Below are 21,243 nucleotides of genomic sequence, written 5' to 3'. Positions count from 1 at the left end.
CAGTCTCTTTTTCCTGGGACCCTCTTGAACTCACCACACACCCTCTCCTGTCACTCTTGGCCAAAATGTACTGGGTATATAATTGTTTTAGGCCTGTAACCCTGTGACTTATAGAAAAGGTTTGGAAAATGCTACGTGCTCAATACTTTATTGATATGTGATATTAATTCATAAATGCTTATTGCCCAAAATGGATGCAATAGCCACTAATTTATAAGTAGGAATATTTTAGAAACCCCAGCCTAGTTCCCCAATAATTTAGACAGAAACAGCTTTTCTCACAGTATATATATGTATTTGGTGAGGCAATTGGGGTTAAGTGACTTGCCCAGGGTCACACAGCTAGTAAGTGTTAAGTGTCTGAGGCCATATTTGAACTCAGGCCCTCCTGCCTCCAGGGCTGGTACTGTATACACTGTGCCACCTAGCTGCCCCTTCTCACAGTATTTTACATAACAAAAAGAGTTGGGGCTGAGCTCCCTGAAGGGACCCCAAAAGGATCAAAGCTTGAGCAGCCAGGCCAGGAATGTAGAAGCCAGAGAGGGGAGGAGGGAGGACCACATGTTTGCTTCCTAGCACACACTGGATAGAGCACATAGCATCTGAGGTTCTCTGGAAATGATGCCACCTCAGGGCATTTTCATACACAGTGACCCCTTCTTGCACTACCATCCCAGCTCCCTTTTGCATTCTGCCATCGCCAGCTTCCTTCCATGGACTTCTTGGGTGCCAAGTCCTACCCAGACCACAATAGGCACTTCTCACCCTCCCCCCAGATCTTGGGGTTTTCACTCTCTTGAAATGACTGCATTACAATGGTTTATTTAAATCTGCTCATTGTGTACATTTTGTATCACTTCCCCCCTCTCTCTCCCCAGTAGACTGAAATTTCTTTGTGGGCAGAGACAATGTTTTTCTTTCCCTTTTATCTTTTTATCAACAGCTCTAACATTGTCCTGTGCACATAGCAGATACATAAATATTTGTTGAATGGATGAATCAAGAAATGATACAATATGATATGATAAACATTGATCAAGGGTATGCAAAGTGTCAATGTGCTAAGCACTAGTGATGCAAATTAAAAAAAAGGAAAGATAATTGTGCCCTTTAAGCAACTTACAGTTGAAGGAAGAAGATAATAAACTAAAGGCAGGTGAAGTGGAGCCAGAGGGTACCTGGCCCTGGGCATGATGATGATGGCAGAATCAAAACCAAGTAGAGCAGCTGGGGGCAAATGAAGAGATGACTGGCATTTTCAGCCCTCCATAAAGAGAAGTGATGGGAAGAGGCTTTTGCTCCTCCTCTCTGCAGGAATGAATGAATGAGTGAAAGGGCTCTAGACTAAGATCATCTGAACCCATCTGGATTCCATAACTCACAATTCTGAGTTGTGTTCTGCCCCCACCCCTTGCCCAAGGCTCATGTCTTCTGTCTCTCCCTTCTGGAACTCTCTGTGAAAGTCTTCCCACATTGATAACAATCATAATGTTTCTCTCCAGTGTGGATTCTCTGATGTGCAGTAAGATGGGAGCTCTCTTTGAAAGCCTTTCCACATTGATTACATTCATAAGCTTTCTCTGCAGTGTGGATTCTCTGATGCTGAGCAAGACTGGAACTCTCTGTGAAAGTCTTTCCACATTGATTACATTCATAAGGTTTCTCTCCAGAGTGGATTCTGTGATGTGCAGCAAGATGGGATATCTGTTTGAAAGCCTTTCCACACTGATGACATTCATAAGGTTTCTCTCTAGTGTGGATTCTCTGATGCTGAGCAAGACTGGAGCTCTGTATGAGTTCCTTTCTACACTGATTACATTCATAAGGCTTCTCTCCAGTGTGGATTTTCTGATGCTGAGCAAGACTGGAACCCTCTGTGAAAGATTTCCACATTGATAACATTCATAAGGTTTCACTCTAGTGTGGATTCTTTGATGCTTAGCAAGACTGGATCTCACTGTGAAAGCCTTTCCACACTTATTACACACATAAGATTTCTCTCTAGTGTGGATTCTCTGATGTGCACCAAGATCAGAGATCCATGTGAAAGCCTTTCCACACTGATGACATTCATAAGTTTTCTCTCCAGTGTGGATTCTCTGATGCTGAGCAAGACTGGACCTTTGTGTGAAAGTCTTTCCACACTGATAACATTCATAAGGTTTCTCTCCAGTGTGGATTCTCTGATATAGAGCAAGATTGGATCTCTCTGTGAAAGCCTTTCCACACTGATGACATTCATACGGTTTCTCTCCAATGTGGATTCTCTCATGCTTAGCAAGATTGGAGCTCACTTTAAAAGCCTTTCCAAAAAAAAAGCCTTTCCACACTGATTACATTCATAAGGTTTCTCTCCAGTGTGGATTCTCTGATGCTTAGCAAGATGGGATCTCTGGTTGAAGGCCTTTCCACACTGATGACATTCATAAGGTTTCTCTCCAGTGTGGATTTTCTGATGTGCAGCAAGAATGGAGCTCCGGGTGAAAGCCTTTGCACACTGACTACATTTATACGGTTTCTCTCCAGTGTGGATTCTCTGATGTGCAGCAAGATGGGATATCTGTGTGAAAGCCTTTCCACACTGATTCCATTCATAAAGTTGCTCTCCAGTGTTGGATTCTCTCATTCTTAGCAAGCCTGCAGCTCACTTTGAAATCCTTTCCACACTGATGACGTTCATAAGGTTTCTCTCCAGTGTGGATTCTCTGATGCTGAGCAAGACTGGAGCTCTGTATGAAATCCTTTCTACACTGATTACATTCATAAGGCTTCTCTCCAGTGTGGATTTTCTGATGCTGAGCAAGACTGGAACCCTCTGTGAAAGACTTTCCACATTGATAACATTCATAAGGTTTCTCTCCAGTGTGGATTTTCTGATGTGCAACAAGATGGGATGTCTCTGTGAAAGCATTTCCACACTGATTACATTCATAAGGTTTCACTCCAGTGTGGATTCTTTGATGCTTAGCAAGACTGGATCTCATTGTGAAAGCCTTTCCACACTTATTACATACATAAGATTTCTCTCTAGTGTGGATTCTCTGATGTGCACCAAGATCAGCGATCCGTGTGAAAGTCTTTCCACACTGATAACATTCATAAGGTTTCTCTCCAGTGTAGATTCTGATATAGAGCAAGATTGGATCTCTCTGTGAAAGCCTTTCCACACTGATGACATTCATACAGTTTCTCTCCAGTGTGGATTCTCTCATGCTTAGCAAGATTGGAGCTCACTTTAAAAGCCTTTCCAAAAAAAAAAAAAGTAAAAAAAAAAGCCTTTCCACACTGATTCCATTCATAAGGTTTCTCTCCAGTGTGGATTCTCCAATGCTGAGCAAGACTGGAGCTCTGTGTGAAAACCTATCCACACTGATTCCATTCATAAGGTTTCTCTCCAGTGTGGATTTTCTGATGTGCAGCAAGAATGGAGCTCCGGGTGAAAGCCTTTGCACACTGACTACATTTATACGGTTTCTCTCCAGTGTGGATTCTCTGATGTGCAGCAAGATGGGACATCTGTGTGAAAGCCCTTCCACACTGTTTACATTCATAAGGTTTCTCTCCAGTGTGGATTCTATGATGCTTAGCAAGACTGGATCTCATTGTGAAAGCCTTTCCACACTTATTACATACATAAGATTTCTCTCCAGTGTGGATTCTCTGATGTGCACCAAGATCAGAGATCCGTGTGAAAGCCTTTCCACACTGATTACATTCATAAGGTTTCTCACCAGTGTGGATTCTTTGATGCTGAGCAAGACTGGACCTCTGTGTGAAAGCCTTTCCACACTGATGACATTCATAAGGTTTCTCTCCAGTGTGGATTCTCTCATGCTTGGCAAGATTGGAGCTCACTTTGAAAGCCTTTCCACACTGATTACATTCATAAGGTTTCTCTCCAGTGTGGATTCTATGATGTGCAGCAAGATTAGAGATTCGTGTGAAAGCCTTTCCACATAGATTACATTCATAAGGTTTCTCTGCAGGGTGGATTCTCTGATGTGCAGCAAGATTGGATCTCTCCTTGAAAGCCTTTCCACACTGATGACATTCATAAAGTTTCTCTCCTGTGTGGATTTTCTGATGCTTAGCAAGATGGGATTTCTGTGTGAATGCCTTTCCACACTGATGACATTCATAAGGTTTCTCTCCAGTGTGGATTCTCTGATGTGCAACAAGAATGGAGCTCCATGTGAAAGATTTTCCACACTGATTACAATCATATGGTTTCTCTCCAGTGTGGACTTTCTGATGAGCAGCAAGATTGGAGCTCCCTGTGAAAGCCTTCCCACACTCATTACATTCATAAGGTTTCTCTCCAGTGTGGATTCTCTGATGCGCAGCAAGACTGGAGCTCTCTGGAAAAGCCTTTCCGCACTGATTACATTCATAAGGTTTCTCTCCAGTGTGGATTTTCTGATGTGCAGCAAGATGGGATCTCTGTGTGAAAGCCTTTCCACACTGATTACATTCATAAGGTTTCTCTCCAGTGTGGATTCTCTGATGCGCAGCAAGATTGGATCTCTGTGTAAAAGCCTTTCCGCACTGATTACATTCAAAAGGTTTCTCTCCAGTGTGGATTCTCTGATGTGTAGCAAGACTGGAACTCAGTGTGAAAGTCTTTCCACACTGATTACATACATAAGGTTTCTCTCCATTGTGGATTCTCTGATGTGCAGCAAGATTGGAGATCACTCTGAAAGCCTTTCCACACTGATCACATTCATAAGGTTTCTCTCCAGTGTGGATTCTCTGATGCTCAGCAAGCCTGGAACTCTCTATGTATGTCTTTCCACACTGATTACATTTATAAAACGTTTTTCCATTGTGAATTTTCTGATGCCTAATAAGATCTGAGTTCCAACCAAAGGCCTTTGCACCATCACTCTCAAATCTATGCTGGCCATATTCTTCCACAGAAATCTTCAACTTTGTAGCCATCTTCTTCACAACCAACCTGGTCTCTCCACCTGAAGAAAACAATCATGTATTAACAGAAAGATACATACACCTAAAAATATGTTCTTTTGTCATGTGGCATAATGTAAACTTATGCATATTCTATTTCCCAAGCCAAAATAAAGAATTTTTATTTAAAACAGGCAGAATGAATCATTGGAAACACCTGCAAGATGGCTTCTTTTATTTTGGAAAAAGTAAGTTTTTTCATTTTTTTCCAATTCCATGTTAAGGTAGCTTTCAAAATTTATTTCCCATACAATTTTGAGTTTCAATTTTTTTCTCTCCCTCCTTTTCCTTCCCCCTTCCCAAAATGTCAAGCAATCTAATATAGTTTATACATGTGGAAAAATGTATGTACATTTCCACGCCGTCCAAGTTGTTAAAGAAAAAACAGGTCAAAAGGGAAAAACCACTGTAGTTAAAATTTCAAAGCTGCAGTGTTACCCAAAGAAAGGGATAAGAAAATAGGTTTATTGAGAGAGGGATACTTTCTTACACTAAAACTGGTCTCAGTTCTAGGCCCCAAAGATCCCAAGCCTCAGGATTCAGGAATATTTAGACAACATGGCTCTGATGTGCAGCAAGACTGGAACTCAGTGTGAAAGTCTTTCCACACTGATTACATTCATAAGGTTTCTCTCCATTGTGGATTCTCTGATGGGCAGCAAGATTGGAGATGGCATCCTGTGCAAGTAACTGAACCTTACAGCCCCAATTTCCTCATACAGGAGAGCAAGTCAAACTCCTTGGCCTTTCAGTTTCCTTTGTGGCATTTAAAATTATAGGGGAGTGACCTATTTCTGTCCCAAGTTGTAGGGAAACTTAGCTGGGGTTTCTAATATATTGGTTTCAATACCAAAAAGCCCTCCTGGAAGAAATGAGTTATGAAAGACAAAGTCAATAATGTTGAAAAAGAAAATAATGTCTTAGGAAATACAACTGGACAAATGGAAAAGAAGAGGCAAAAGCTGACTGGGGAAAATAATTCCCTAAGAATCAGAATTAGACATAGGGAAGCTAATGACTCAGTGAGACAAGAGAAAGATGTAAAGCAAAATTAAAAGAATATAAAAGTAGAAGAGAACATAAAATACCTTTTCAGAAAAACAACAAACCTGAAAAATATATCCAGGAGGAACAACTTAAGAATAACTAGACTAAGGGGCAGCTAGGTGTCGAAGCAGATAGAGCACAGGCCCTGGAGTTAGGAGGACCTGAGTTCAAATTAAGCATCAGACACTTAACACTTATTAGCTGTGTGACCCTGGGCAAGTCAATTAACCACAACTGCCTCACAAAAAAAGAATAATTAGACTACCTGAGGAACATGACAAAAAAAAAGAGCCTAGGCAGCATATTTTGACATTATTAAGGAGAAAAGCATTGGGTTGGTAGATCCTTGTTTACATGTTGTATTCCCCATTAGACTGAACTCCTTGAGAGCAAGGCTTATCTTTTGCCATTCTTTGTGTTCCTAGTGTTTAGCAGTGTCTGGAACGTAGTAGGTACTTAATAAATGTTTATGACTCAAATAAAAACTAGGAAACAATTCAGAATGGACACCCTCAGCCCATTTGAGATGCTTTCAGGAGACATCAATGCTCTAAAGTTCAAAATTATGACTTCTCATACCATCAAAATTTTAAAACTATAAGATGTGAGAAAATAATGGGGTTACAGGGGACCCAGAGAGCCTTGCCTGCCCTTTCTTAAGGCCAGCCCAGAGTCAGGAGAATTTCAGAGAAAATGTAGTTGTACCTTGGACTGTGAATACAGACACCAGAAGTTAAATCCACACCTACCTGAAAAGCCTTGCCCCCCCAACCCCCCAGAGGGTCTGTCCTCTGGGCTCTGACATCAGCACATACTGCTCCAGACCACCCTCAAGTCCAATGAACCAAGAGATTTGAATGATGCTGGCCAATTAGCTTGAAGCAGGGTATAAGGGCTGCCTCTCCTCCTGATCTCAAAGAGCTTACTCCCATGGACTCTCTTTCTTGGCCTTGGGACTCTGAGCAAGAAGCCACATGGCTCACTATCAGTCTCCCCTCTGAACTTTTAGGGCCATATGCTCTATCTTTACTGATATTTAATATGCTTTAATAAATACTTAATGCCCAAAACCGGTGCTATAGGCTCTAATTTCTGAGTAGCAATATATTAGAAACTCCAGCTAAGTTTCCCTACAACTTGGGACAGAAATAGCTCACTCCCATTTAATTTTAAATGCCACAAAGGAAACTGAAAGGCCAAGGAGTTTGACTTGCTCCCCTGTATTAGGAAATTGGGGCTCTAAGCTTCAGTCACTTGCACAGGATCCCAATGCTGAAATGTGTCTCAAAGTCAATTCCAAGTAAGACATTCCTGCTCACAAGTCTAGCACTCCCTGCACCACAACACTTAGGAGACCTCTTATGATAACAGCCCTCATACATGATTTGTGTCACTCACCTTGCCAGGAGTTCCTCAGACCTTTGAGCTCTACCATCCCTGGTGATTCTCCTTCCTGGAAAGGAGAGCTCAAATCTTCTCTAGAAACTGGAAATCCTAGGAATGTAGAATAAGGAAGGGAAGAGAATAGAGAGAAATGTACAATTTAGTCCTCTTTAGGGAAAGAAGACGTGCAAGCAAATAGGACAGGATGGTTCCCAGGATGTCTCAAGGACAGTTCCCAAGGTATTGATTGCTGGGATCTTTGGAGGCAGCCTGAGATCACACAGGCCATTTGGTATCAGAAAACTTCCCCTTTATTCACCTCTTTCCTAGAAAGATGGGAACACTGTCTAGCTTCAATCATCTAGAAATTGGAGGCTGTGGTAGTGCAGTGGTAACAGCCCAGGGCCTAGAGTCACTAAGACCATTTCAAACCAGTGTCAGACACATGGTACCTGTGTCCCCCTGGACAAGTTGTGTAACCTGTTTGCCTGTTACCTCACCTATGAAATGGGGATGATAATACTACCCAACTCATAGGGATGTTGTGAAGATCAAACGACAATGAGGATAATACATTCTGCCCAGTGCTAGATATAAAGCAGGTATGTATGAATGCTTATTCCATTCCCTTCCTTTCCCAACATCTGGACTGGAATTTGAGGGAACAAACCAGGAAGCATCAGGATAGACTTGCTAGGCCTGGCAGGATGAGGAGCAGGGAGCTGCCATGTCAGCAGCTCAGAGTCACCAGAGGCAAAGGTCCTGTGGTGAGATTACTGAAATTTGGCTGACTCATTGGGAGGGGCCACACCTGGCCTGCCCTGAGTGCCCTGTGCTGCTGAGGTCAGCAGGAGAAACCACTCTCCAGAGGCAGTTTTGAAGGACCTCCCCTTCTGGGGGAGGAAGATGAAATGCTCCCTGAGGGGAGCTGGCTCTCTTCCAGAGTCACGTTGGTGTGAGCAGCAGCAGCAGACAAGTCCTTTGTGCCCTGGCTGTAAGCTGTTTGTACCACTGAAGCAATGAGCCCCAGGGGGTGAGTTAACATACGAACCCTGCTCTTTTGAATAAGATGAACTGGAAGAGAGTTTGGGGATTGTATAGACTTGGGTTAGAATTAGGAGGATTATCCATATTTCTCTTTCCCTATTCCCTTGTCTTTGATTCTATTAATTTTACCTTTGCTGTTTATTTTATTCCCTTTAATAAGACTTGGTTCACTTCTGGAAAAGAGGCTGTTAGGCTTCTTTCTTATTTGCCTGGGAGAAATATCTAAAAAGGCAGTTCGTAGGGGAGGGAGCTTTGAACCTAGAGGTCCCTCATTATTTCCAGGACCCCAATATTACAGTGAGCCATTCGATTAACTCTCCCTATATTAAATTTGGCCCCCACAGTTCTTACCCACAGAGAGCAGGTTCTGGACATTCTCCAGCATGACCTCCTTGTACAGCTCTCTCTGAGAATGATCCAAGAGGCGCCACTCCTCCTGGGTGAAATGGACAGCCACATCCTTAAAGGTCACCAACTCCTAAGCCATCAAAAATCACATGATTTAGAGCTGAAAAAGACTTCAGAATTCACTTAATCCAGCCCTCATCAACTTATAGGAAGTAACTGAAGCACAGAAGGCATTTGCCCAAAGCTCATATATTTATGAGAGCCAGCAATAACACTTGAAACCATATCCAATAAGAGCCCAATAGAATACTGAGAAAAATATTTTATATTTGGAGAATCATGTTAGACTGGTAAAACTTGAATAAAGGTCTTACTATGAAATGTTTCTCCCCATAGGAGCAGGGAGAAGTTAGGTGCTCTGTGAGTGAAGTATCAGAGACTATGGAGAAGAAAGCAAAGTAATATGAAATCCCTCCTCACCCAAAAGGATATGTTACATGTCATAAGGGATATGTTAAGGAAATTTTATAAAGAATTTATGAGAAGATGGCAAATACTGTATACTCTGAGGGGGTAAAAAAAAAAACACCAGTAATTACTGAGAAGAGAATAAAGAAAACAAATTTAGTTAATTTCCTAAAAGGCTGAAATAAATTCCTACTTAGATAAAAGCATGAAGAGCATTTTTAAGAAATACTGCTTACAGGGAGAGCTAGGTATTGCAGGGGATAAAACACCAGCCCAGGATTCAGGAAGGCATGAGTTAAAATCCAGCCTCAGACACTTGACACTTACTAGCTGTGTGACCCTGGGCAAGTCACTTAACTCTCATTGACTCCCCCCCTCCTCCACCCCCCAAAAAAGAAATATTCCTTAAAGGGAGAGCTAGGTGTCTCAGTGGATAAAGCACTGGCCCTGGATTCAGGAGAACTTGAGTTCAAATCCAGCCTCAGACACTTGACACTTACCAGCTGTGTCACCGTGGTCAAGTAACTTAACCCTTACTGCCCCTCAAAAAAAAAAAGAAAGAAAAATTGCTTACAATCTGCCCTGAAATAAAAGTTATGAGAATCTCTTTCTAGAAAAGTGAAGAAAAGTTATCTATGGTAATACTGAGGGCTTCAGATAACATCGGGTATGATGTGTCATTGCCAAAATAAATTTTATGTCTTTGCATTATGATTACTTTCATTAGTTAATGGAATATATTCATTCATTTTAATATTTAGTTACATAAAAACAAGAGTAATTAAAATGGGGAAAGGAGAACTCATTCATTTATTTTTAAAATATTACATTTTTAAATAATTTTTTATTGACTGTGGTTGGAGATCAAGCTAATCCATAAGACATTGACATTTATTTATTTATTTATTAATTATTAATTTTTAGGGGGTGAGGCAATTGGGGTTAAGTGACTTGCCCAGGATTACACAGCTAGTAAGTGTTAAGTGTCCGAGGCTGGCTGAGGCTGGATTTGAACTCAGGTTCTCCTTGACCTCAGGGACGGTGCTCTATCCACTACGCCACCTAGCTGCCCCAACAGTTTATTTAAGAAAAAGAAATTATCACAACTTACCCCTAAAACTTTAGAATATTTGGCACCAAGAGCCAGGATAAACAGTCATTTTGTATCAGAAAACTTGAAGAAAAGAAAAATGAAAGAAAGTGAAAAATTGCCTCCTTCAGTCTCTGTCCAATCAACATGATTCAATTAGCTTCTCTGGAGGCGGATAGTAAGCTTTATCATTAGTCCCTTTGGGATTGTTGTGGATCATTGTATGGAGCAATTCTTTTCAACAGAGATGAAAACATCTTCACTTTTTTGCCATTTTAATTTTTTCCTCAAAAGATGTGATTTGTCAAATCTTTGCAAATTTGATTTTTATTTCCTTCACCTTCTTTAGCTGCAAAAGGACGAGATCCTTCCTGCCAGGGTTCTGCTGAGGATCAAATGAGATGTTCTTTGTAAAGAACTTCACACCATGCCTGGCACATAGTAAACTCCATGATAATGTTGATCCTCCTCCATTTCCTTCCTCCCACAGCCTCTTTTTTTTTCTTTTGGGTGAGGCAATTGGGGTTAAGTGACTTGCACAGGGTCACACAGCTAGTATGTGTTAAGTGTCTGAGGCTAGATTTGAACTCAGGTCTTCCTGAATCCAGGGCTGGGGCTCTATCCACTGCGATACCTAGCTGCCCCTCCTCCCACAGCCTCTTAAGTGGTGGCCTTAACTTTTGTCTCTCAGCACTGTGGACAATACTCTTCACTATTGCCAAACTTCTTTTCCTTAGCATGGAGCTGACCATGTAACTGCTACTCAGATAATTTCAGTGGCTCTGGGATCATATTGCAACCCCTCCCTTTAGCTTCAATGCCACATACAACCTGGTCCCAACCTCTCTTTCAGCTTTATAACACACTCATTACTCACCCTTTTGCCTTTGCAACCCAGACACATTGGCCTTCTCTCTTTCTGGGCTCTGCTCTTTCTCCTTGCCTTTCTGCCTCTTTTACTCCATGTTGCAGTCACTCTGTCCCTTGAAAACACATTTTCTACATAAAGCCTTGCCTGACATCTCCAACCACTGGGAGCCTCTCCTTCAAATTACTTTCTATTGAGTACCATTGTATTTATCTGAATTTATCCAATCCTATTGATGCTGTACCTGTGTTTGTCAGTACTTCTTGTCTGTTCTATGAGAATTTAAGCTCACTGCAGTGGCCATTATTCTATTAATTGCAGCTATCTCTCTCACAAGTAGTATAGTCCCTGTTGTCCTTTGTTCTCAAAGAGGAAAAAACTGACATTACTATTACAATCATGCTAGAATGGCTGACTGGCTGATCAGACCAGTACACCCTCAGAATGCTCTACCACAGGTCCAGACCTTCAATTTGGTATTCAGTCTAATACTTCTTGTGCCCTACAATTTTCTTCAGAACTTTCGAAATACTGAGGTAGCTCTGGGAATGCATGAGTCAACCACATAATCAATGTGGACATCCCTGAAAAGTAGACAGCCAAGGGAAGTGAACATATCTACATTATTTAAATCTTCTCCACTTGCTGGAACTGATGGTTCCAGGTATGCATGGGTTGGTGCTGGCTGATGAAGCACCTGTGGTTTCTTAGCATTAATTTTTAGGCCAAAATAAGCAATAGAGAATTGACCGCTATTTTAAATGCATAGTCATCTGCAAACAAACTATTTTTATCATTATGGTTTTACGTAGCTAAAACCATCAGCAAGGATTCTATGTAATGGAGATAAATTAGAGGCCTTCCCAATAAGATTGGGGTGAGACAGGGATGTCCATAATCACCTCTATTATTTAATATTGTACTAGAAATGTTAGCTTTAGCAATCAGAGAAGAAAAAGGAATTAAAGGAATTAGAATAGGCAAGGAGGAAACAAAACTATCACTCTTTGCAGATGATATGATGGTATACTTAGAGAACCCTAGAGAATCAACTCAAAAATTACTTGAAACAATTAACAACTTCAGTAATGTAGCAGGATATAAAATAAATCCACATAAATCATCAGCATTTCTATACATGACCAACAAAGTCCACAAGGAAGAGATAAAAAGAGAAATTCCATTTAAAGTATTGGTAGACAATATAAAATACTTGGGAGTCTACTTGCCAACAGAAACCCAGGAACTCTATGAACACAATTACAAAACACTTTTCACTCAAAACAAATGTGATCTAAATAATTGGAAAAATTTCAATTGCTCACGGATAGGCCGAGCTAATATAATAAATATGACAATTCTATCTAAATTAATTTACTATTCAGTGCCATACCAATTAGACTACCTAAAAATTATTTTATAGAGCTAGAAAAAATAATAAAATTCATCTAGAAAAAGAAAAGGTCAAGAATATCAAGGGAACTAATTTAAAAAAAAATGCCCAGGAAGGTGGGCTAGCTGTACCAAATTTGAAGCTGTATTATAAAGCAGCAGTCATCAAAACTATTTGGTACTAGCTAAGAAAGAGGGTGGAGGATCAATGGAATAGGTTAGGCACAGGAGACACAGTAGTAAATGACTGTTTCAAAAACCCAAAGACCCCAGCTTCTGGGATAGGAACTCAGTACGTGAGAAAAACTGCTGGGAAAACTGGAAGAGAGTATGGCAGAAACTAGGCATAGACCAAAATTTTACATCTTAAAATAAGGTCAAAATGGGTACATGACTTAGACAGAAAAGGTGATACCATAGGTAAATTAGGAGAGGAAGGAATAGTTTACCTCTCAGATCTTTGGCAAGGAGAACAGTTTATGACCAAACAAGATAGATAATATTATGAAATGCAAAATGGATGATTTTGACTACATTAAATTAAAAAGGTTTTGCACAAACAGAAGCAATGCATCCAAAATTAGAAGGGAGGCAGAAAGCTGGGAAACAATTTTTATAGCCAGTACTTCTGATAAAGGCCTCATCTCTAAAATATATAGGGAACTAAATCAAATTTATAAGAATCCAAGTCATTCCTCAATTGAGAAATGGTCAAAGGATATGAACAGGCAGTTTTCTGATGAAGAAATCAAAGTTACATATTGCCATATTAAAAAATGCTCTAGGCAGAGCCAAGATGGCGGAGGAGAAGCTGTGACTCCCACAAGCTCCAGATAAACCCGTCCATTCACACCCAAATAATGCAGTAAAAAATCAAAACCCAGAGCAGCCTAATGCACATAAGAACAGAGTGAGACTGTTTCTCCGCAAAAGAGGGCAATTCTGATCACCTACTGATCAGGCTGAACAGCTCAGCACAGGGTCCGGACCCAGCCAGGGACATTGCTTCCAGCACATGTCAGAGTCTTCAGCACCAGCAGCTTCTGAGGCTCCGATCACGGACTGGTGAGGGGGTTCGGTGGTAGGCCAGGGTGAAGTGGAGGCATTCTCTGCTGGAGTTGGGGCAATAAGCCTTGGGTCTACACCAGTGGGCTGAATCCAGTGGTGGTGGCCCAGTGTTGGAGAGGCACAGGCACACCAAGCTTCTGGCCATAGAGAATCAGAGTTCAATCAGACTTCTGTTTCTGGGTCAAAGAGAAAGCGGCTGTGATTACTCACAAGCCAGGCAGGCTGAGAAGAAGCCCAGTCACCCCCTGGGCCACGCTGTAGCACGAACGGTGTGTCCGGGAAGCAGCGCTACACTTTAAGGAGTAAAAAAAGCCAAGAAACAGTAAGCCAGGATGAGTAGGCAGAGAAAGCAGAAGACCATCGAAAACTTCTTTGGGGGAAAGGTAGACCACAATACATCCTCAGAAGAAGAAGATAATAACAAGGTCAAAGCTCCAACATCCAAAGCTTCCAAGAAAATTATGAACTGGTCTCAGGCCATGGAAGCTCTCAAAAGGGACTTTGAAGAGAAAGTAGGAGAGATAGAAGGAAGATGTAGAGAGAGGGAGGAAAGAAAGGAAAGAGAAATGAGAGCAATGCAGGAGAGTCATGAGAAAAAACTCAACAGTTTGAAAAGCCAAATGGAAAAGGAGATTAAAAAACTGTCTGATGAAAATAATTGCCTAAGAATTAGGATTGAACAAGTGGAAGCTAGTGACCTTATGAGAAACCAAGACACAGTAAAGCAAATCCAATTGAATGAAAACATAGAGGGCAATGTGAAATATCTCCTTGGAAAAACAGCTGACCTGGAAAATAAATCTAGGAGAGATAATTTGAAAATCATTGGACTACCTGAAAACCATGACCAAAACAAGAGCTTAGACACCATCCTCCAAGAGATTGTGAGTAAAAATTGCCCTGATATTCTAACTAAAATAGAAATTAAAAGAATCCACAGATCACCTCCTGAAAGAGATCCCAAAAGGAAAACCTCCATGAATATTATAGCCAAATTCCAGAACTCCCAGGTCAAGGAGAAAATACTGCAAGCAGCTAGAAAAAAGGAATTCAAATACTGTGGAACTCCAATAAGGATAAAGCAAGATCTAGCAGCTTCTACATTAAAGGACCGGAGGGCATGGAATATAATATTCCAGAGGGCAAAGGAACTGAGACTACAGCCCAAAATCACGTACCCAGCAAAACTAAGCATCATTTTTCAGAGGCAAACATGGAACTTCAAGGAGAAAGAAGATTTTCAGGCATTTGTGATGAAAAGACCTGAACTGAATAGAAAATTTGACTTTCAAATACAAGACTCTGGAGAAGCATAAAAAGATAAACAGGAAAAAGACTTCATGAGGGATATTAAAAAATCAAACTGTTTATATTCATACATGGGAAGATAATACTTCAAACTCATAATAACTATCTCAGTAAGGAATTAACAGAGGACACAGGTCTGAACTGAATTTGAAGGGATGATATCTGTAAAGCATTTATGTTTTGTTCTTTGTGGGGTGTCTTATGTATGGGGCTGGATTTGGGCTTGGGGCCTCCTGGGTCCAGGGCTGGTTCATTGTCCACTGTGCCACCTAGCTAACCCATAATAACATCCTTAAAATAGGGTTGGAGTGTAGGAGAAATAGACTGGGGGAGGGGGAAGGGGAGAGATGGTCTGGGGAGAGGCTGTTCACATGAAGGAAACAAGAAAAAAGCTTATGGAGGGGAGGGGAAGAGGGGGAAGGAATTGGGGAGTGAGTGAACCTTAATATCATCAGAATTGACTCAAAGAAGGACTAACATACATACTCAAGTGGGTATAGTAATATATTTTTGCCCTGAGGGAGGGGAGGGAGATAAGGGGGTGGGGGCGAGGGGAAGGAGGGAAGGGCAGATTGGGGGATAGAGCAGTAAAAAGCAAAATACTTATGAAGAAGGTAAAGATGTTCTGCATAACTGCACAAGTATGACATATTGAATTGCTTGATTTTATAGGGAGGGTTGAGGAGAGAGGGAGGAAGAAAATTTGGAACACAGAATTAGCTGAAAGACCATAAACGCATCAGAGTTGGCTCATGGAGGGAATAACATTCACACCCAGTTGGGAGGAGTAATCTATTTAACCCTACAGGAAAGTATGAGGGGAAGAGGATAAGGAAGGAAGGGTGAAAACAAAGGGAGTGAAGAGTAGGGGAGGGGACAGTCAGAAGTAAAACACTTTTGAGGATGAATAGGTTAAAAGAAGATAGAAAATAGAGTAAATATCATGGGAAGGGAATAGGATGGAGGGAAATAGTTATGATGATCGAATATAATGGCAAAATGTATGGTACCTACTTTGCTGGGCTAATATGAAGAAAATTCTTTGTCAAGTTTAAGGTACTTTATTTAGGTTATGATGAACAGGATACTATCAGAAAAACCTGGAAAGACCTACATGAACTGAAGCAGAGTGAAATGTCCTGTATACAAAATAACAGCAATAGTGTAAGATGATCTGCTGGGAAGCATGTGGTTATTTTCAGCAAGGCAATGATCCAATATAACCCTGAAGGACTTATGAAAATGGCAACCCATCTGCAGGAAGTGATAGTATCTGAAAATAGACGGAAACACATTTTTTTCTTTCTTTTTTTTTTTTTTCAGTGAGGCAATTGGGGTTGAGTGACTTGCCCAGGGTCACACAACTGGTGGGTATTGAGTGTCTGAGGCCGGATTTGAGCACTCCTGATTCCAGGGCCGGTGCTCTGTCCACTCTACCACCTAGCTGGCCCTGGAAACACACTTAAAAATTTTTTTTTTTCCTCTTTGACAATTCCTCACTCTGAACTTTTGGGGGTTTTTTGACTGTTTTCTCTCACAACCTAGCTAATGTGGGAATGTTTTCCATGACCACTCATGTATAACTTATTTTGAAATGCTTGAGTTCTAGTGGGTGAGGGGTGGGAATGGAGGAGGAAGAGAAGTTAGAACACAAATTTTTTTTAATTGATGTTAAAATTTGTTTTTACATATATTTTGGAAAATAGAATTCTATTCAATAAAAAAATAGAAAAAGGAAAAAAAAAGCAAAAATAAGGAGAGACAAAGGAAGCTCAATATAGATGCCTCTGAGTCTTGGCTACACTGAAACACCTTTCTCTGGGAGAGTCACAACATGGAGGGAAGGCAGGACATATTTGGCTATCATTGATGTCAGAAGGTGGTTTGTAAAATGTTGGTTGACTTACAATAAAACTGTTGTCTTAGCATTTGTGGGAAAAAAAATGCTCTAAGTCACTATTGATTAGAGAAATGCAAATTACAACAACTCTGAGTTACCACTTGACACCTATCAGGTTGGCAAATATGGCAAATAAAGGGAAATAATAAATGTTGGAGAAGTTGTGGAAAAATTGGAAGGCTAACGTATTCTTGGTGGAGCTGTGAACTGATCCAACTATTCTGTAGAGAAGTTTGGAACTGTGAGGGACGAATTTTAATATATGGAGTGTTAATTGGGTGACTTACCAAACACTGGGGTCCCAGAAAGAATGAGGGATCCCTCCCCTCTGAATTTCCCTTTTAGATGTTTCTCCCAGGCCAATAAGAAAGGACCCTTTACAGCTTCTTTTCACAGAAGGATCAGATTTTATTACTGGGGAATTAATTAAACCACACAGGTGAAACTAATAAAAATCAAAGACAAGGAAATAGGAAAAAGAAATACAGATAAATTCTCTTAACTCTAAACTTACCCTATGCAATCCCCAGATCATTTCCAATTAAGCTAATTCAAAGGAATTTAGGGTTTTTTGTGTTCACTCACCAAAACCTGGAAAGTCTACAGTTGCTCTCACCACCAGAAAGGGCAGAGGACAGAGAGAGAGAAAGAGCGAGTGAGCGCTCGAGCAAGCTAGTGTTCAGGAAGAACCTCTGCCTCCCCTCAGGGAGCGTTCAATCTTCCTCCCCAAAAGGGAAGATCCTTCAAAAACTGCCTATGGAGAGTTCTCCTTCTGACCTCAGTAGCATATATAACTTTAGGGTGGGCCAGGTGAGGCCCCTCCCAAATGAGTCAGCTAAAACTCCAATAATTTTTTACTACAAATAATTTTTACCACAGAACTATGACCAAAGAGCTATAAAGCTGTGCATACCCTTGCATCCAGCAACACCACTATTGGGTCTTTTTCCCAGGGAGATCATGGAAAAGGGAAAAGGACGCACATGTACAAAAATATTTATAGCTGCTCTTTTTGTGGTGGCAAAAAACTGGAAATCAAGGGACTGCCCATCAATTGGGGAATGGCTGAACAAGTTGTGGTATATGAATGGAATGGAATACTATTCTGCTGCAAGAAACAATGAGCAGGTAGATCTCGGAGAAACCTGGAAGGACTTGCATGAACTGATGATGAATGAGATGAGCAGAACCAGGAAAACATTGTGCACAGCATCAACAACACAATGGTCCAAGATAGTTCCAAAGGACTCATGATGGAAAATGTTCTCCAAATCCAGAAAAAAAAAGAATTGTGGAATCCAGATGCAGATTGAACCAGACTATTTCTATTGCTTTTTGTTGTTGTTGTTTTACTTTTCTGAGGTTTTTCCTTTTTGCTCTGATTCTTCTCTCATAATATGACTAATGCAGACATATGTTTAATATCATTGTACATCCATAACCTATATTAGATTGCTTACTGTCTTGGGCAGGGGGGAGGAGGGAAGGGAGAAAAAATTGAAACTAGATATCTTATAAAAACATGCTGAAACTATCTCTAAGTATAGCTGGAAAATAATAAAATATTTATACAAAAAAAAAAAAGAAAAAGCACAGTACATACATGTCAATTTACCACTTCTTTCTCTGCAGGTGAATAGCATCTTTCTTCATAGGTCCTTTAAATTTGATTTGCATATTCAGGATATTCAGATGACTCAAAGTTGTTCCTAGAACAGTACTGCTGGTACTGAGTACAATGTTCTCTTGGTTTTACTCATTTGATTCAACCAGCTCATCATTTCTTACAGCATGGTAACATTCCTTCACAATCAGATGCCACAATTTATTTAGCCATTCTCCAATTGATGGGCAGACTCTCATCTTCCAGTTCTTTGCCACAACACAGAGACATGCTACAAATAGTTTAGAACATATAAGGGTTTGACTTTTTTTTTTTCCTTTTTCTCTAACGACCTTGAGAAACAGACCTAATAGTGGTGTTGATGGGTCAATGGGTATACTCCGTCTTTATAATTCTTTGAGCATAATTCCAGACTGTTCTGCAAATGGTTGGATCATTTCACAGCTCCACAACTGTGAACTGGTATCCTAATTTTTCCACATTCCCTCCAACATTGTCATTTTTCACTTCTATCATTTTAGTCAATCTCATAGATGTGTGATAATGTCAAAGTTGTTTTAATTTGTATCTCTCATCAATAATGATTTGGCACATATTTATATGACCATATATAGTTTCGATTTCCTCATTGAAAATCTGCCTGTACATATCCTTTGATCAATTGAACAATGAATCATATTCTTACAAATCTGGACAAGTTCTTGTGATGGGTGAGATATGAGACATTTATCTGATGAACGATGAAAAATTTTTTCCTAATTTACTTCTTTCTTCCCAATCTTGGGTACATTGGGTTTTTTGGTACAAAACCTTTTTAACTTAAAATAATCAAAATCATCCATGTTCCACTTCACAATGCTCTCTACCATTTCTTTATTAATAAAATCTTCTCCTGTCCACAAGTCTGACAGGTCATATGTTCCATGTTTTTGTAACTGTCTTGTAATATCTCTCTCTATATCGAGACATGTATCCATTTTGATCTTGGCTTGGTAAATGGTGTAAGACATGGGGCTATACCCAATTTCTGCCAGACTGCTCTCTACACATCGCAACAATGTTTACCAAAAATGAATTCTTACCCCAAAAGCTTATATCTTTACATTTGTCAAATGTAAGGTCACTATAATTATGTGCTCCTGTGTATTGTATATCTGCTGTTGTGTTTATCCACTTTTCTGTTTCTTAGCCAGTACCAGATAGTTTTGTTCATCACTGCCTTATAATATAGCTTAAGATCTGGTACTGCTAACCCTTCTTCCTTTACATTTTTCATTAGTTCCTTTGATATTCTCAATCTTTTGTTCTTCCTAATGAATTTTTTTTTCACAATTCAATATATTTTGGTAATTTAGTTGAGATGGTATTGGATAGATTAGGTAAAATTGTCTTTTTTATGATATTGAGTCTGACTATCCATAAACAATGGATAGTCCTGAATTGGACAGTGGATTTCCTGAATTACTGAAATCTGACTTTATTTTTATAAAACAGTTTTATAACTATGTACCTTTAGTTCCTGAGTTTATTTTTGGTAGTGTGATAAAATAATGGGATTTGGCAGACACCCAGGGGCCCCACCTGAAGATGGGTTTGGAATTGATTGGATTGGGTGAGACTGAGAGACTGACTAAAAGCCTACTTAAAGGTGATTAAATCAAGACCACACCTGGCTGGCCCTGAGTGGGGTGTTGTTCTCAGAAGCTGTGAACAACATCAACAGGAGACCACCCTCAACCAATCATCTTGAAGGACCTCCCCTTTCAGGGAGGGAGACAGGAAGTAGGAAGGTGAGGCTGGTTTGCAGGATGGGCCTCTTTTTCTCTGGGACTTTGGTGTGGTGGTGGACAGAGAAAAGGTGAGGTTTTCTCTCTGTCAATGCCACACAGATCTAAGCTGGGGTTTTCCATTCTATAAGAGATCTGTTCTCACCCTCTCTCTCTTCACTAACATCTAATATACTTTAATAAATACTTAAAAGCATAAACTCTTGCTGAATTTATCAGTAAATCTTAGCTAGTTTCTCCCCCACACTGGGGTCAGCTCGGGTGACCATACATTAGATTTGAGACATCACAGTTAGAATTTTAAACATCACAGTAGATATAATCCCAGATATTTTATATTTGGTCTACAGGTTTTTTTAAATGATATGGAGAAGTGCTTTTACTTCCTGCTACTTTGCTAAAATTGTTCTTTCTACTAACTTTTTAGCTAAATCCTTAAGATTTCCCAAGAACAGCATCAATATCACCTGCCAAAACAAACAGTTTTATTGCCTCATTGACCATTCTGATCCTTTGGGTTTCTTTTTCTTCTCATGGCCGGTGCTGGCATTTCTAATAAAACGCTGGATGAGGTGGGTGGCAGTGGGCATCCTTGCTTCATTCCTGATCTTACTAGGAAGTTTTCCAGCTGGGCCTCATCACAAACAATGCCGGCTGACGGTTTGAGGGGGAGGCTCTTTTTTTCCTTTTTTTTATCATTTTAAGGAAATGGCCATTCACACCAGAGCTTTGGGGGGGGTTTCCACAGCAATGAGCGCTGTATTCTGCCGAAAGCCTTCTCTGCCTGTGGACACGTCATTAACACAACCATGAGGCTCCCGGGTTTCCACCCCTGGTACAGGACCCTCAGGGTCACCGCGTGGACTCTGGACACGCGAGGGGGAGGTGGCACATGGGAAAATCGACGGGGATTCCCCGTCTCTGGCTCCATTCGGGGAAGCCTCC

The 21,243-nt window shown here is 40.5% G+C and overlaps 2 protein-coding genes across 2 annotated transcripts in view; both read right to left on the bottom strand.

Moving 5' to 3' along the window:
- Positions 1-2,440: 2,440 nt before the first annotated feature.
- LOC122746607 (zinc finger protein 3-like) lies at positions 2,441-3,355 on the bottom strand. The gene has a single exon (XM_043992351.1). It carries the CDS (start codon positions 3,210-3,212, stop codon positions 2,592-2,594), a length of 621 nt encoding a protein of 206 aa, XP_043848286.1. The 5' UTR covers positions 3,213-3,355; the 3' UTR covers positions 2,441-2,591.
- The window catches only part of LOC122748371 (zinc finger protein 850-like), a gene marked incomplete at its 3' end in the record, with an annotated part of 465,756 nt that continues 447,810 nt past the window's right edge, over positions 3,298-21,243 (bottom strand). Inside the window, 3 exon segments of the mRNA XM_043994017.1 lie at positions 3,298-4,970; positions 7,414-7,509; positions 8,797-8,923. Coding sequence (XP_043849952.1) covers positions 3,298-4,970; positions 7,414-7,509; positions 8,797-8,923 — 1,896 coding nt within the window.

Source organism: Dromiciops gliroides, chromosome 3 (assembly GCF_019393635.1).
Source record: "Dromiciops gliroides isolate mDroGli1 chromosome 3, mDroGli1.pri, whole genome shotgun sequence".
NCBI lineage: Eukaryota > Metazoa > Chordata > Mammalia > Microbiotheria > Microbiotheriidae > Dromiciops > Dromiciops gliroides.
Note: the sequence above shows the minus strand (reverse complement) of the source record. Positions and strands in the feature narration are given on the sequence as shown.

Coding starts and splice junctions, on each gene's coding strand:
- LOC122746607 (XM_043992351.1), bottom strand. CDS start 3,212: ATGAGAGAATCCACACTGGAGAGAAACTGTATGAATGTCATCAGTGTG.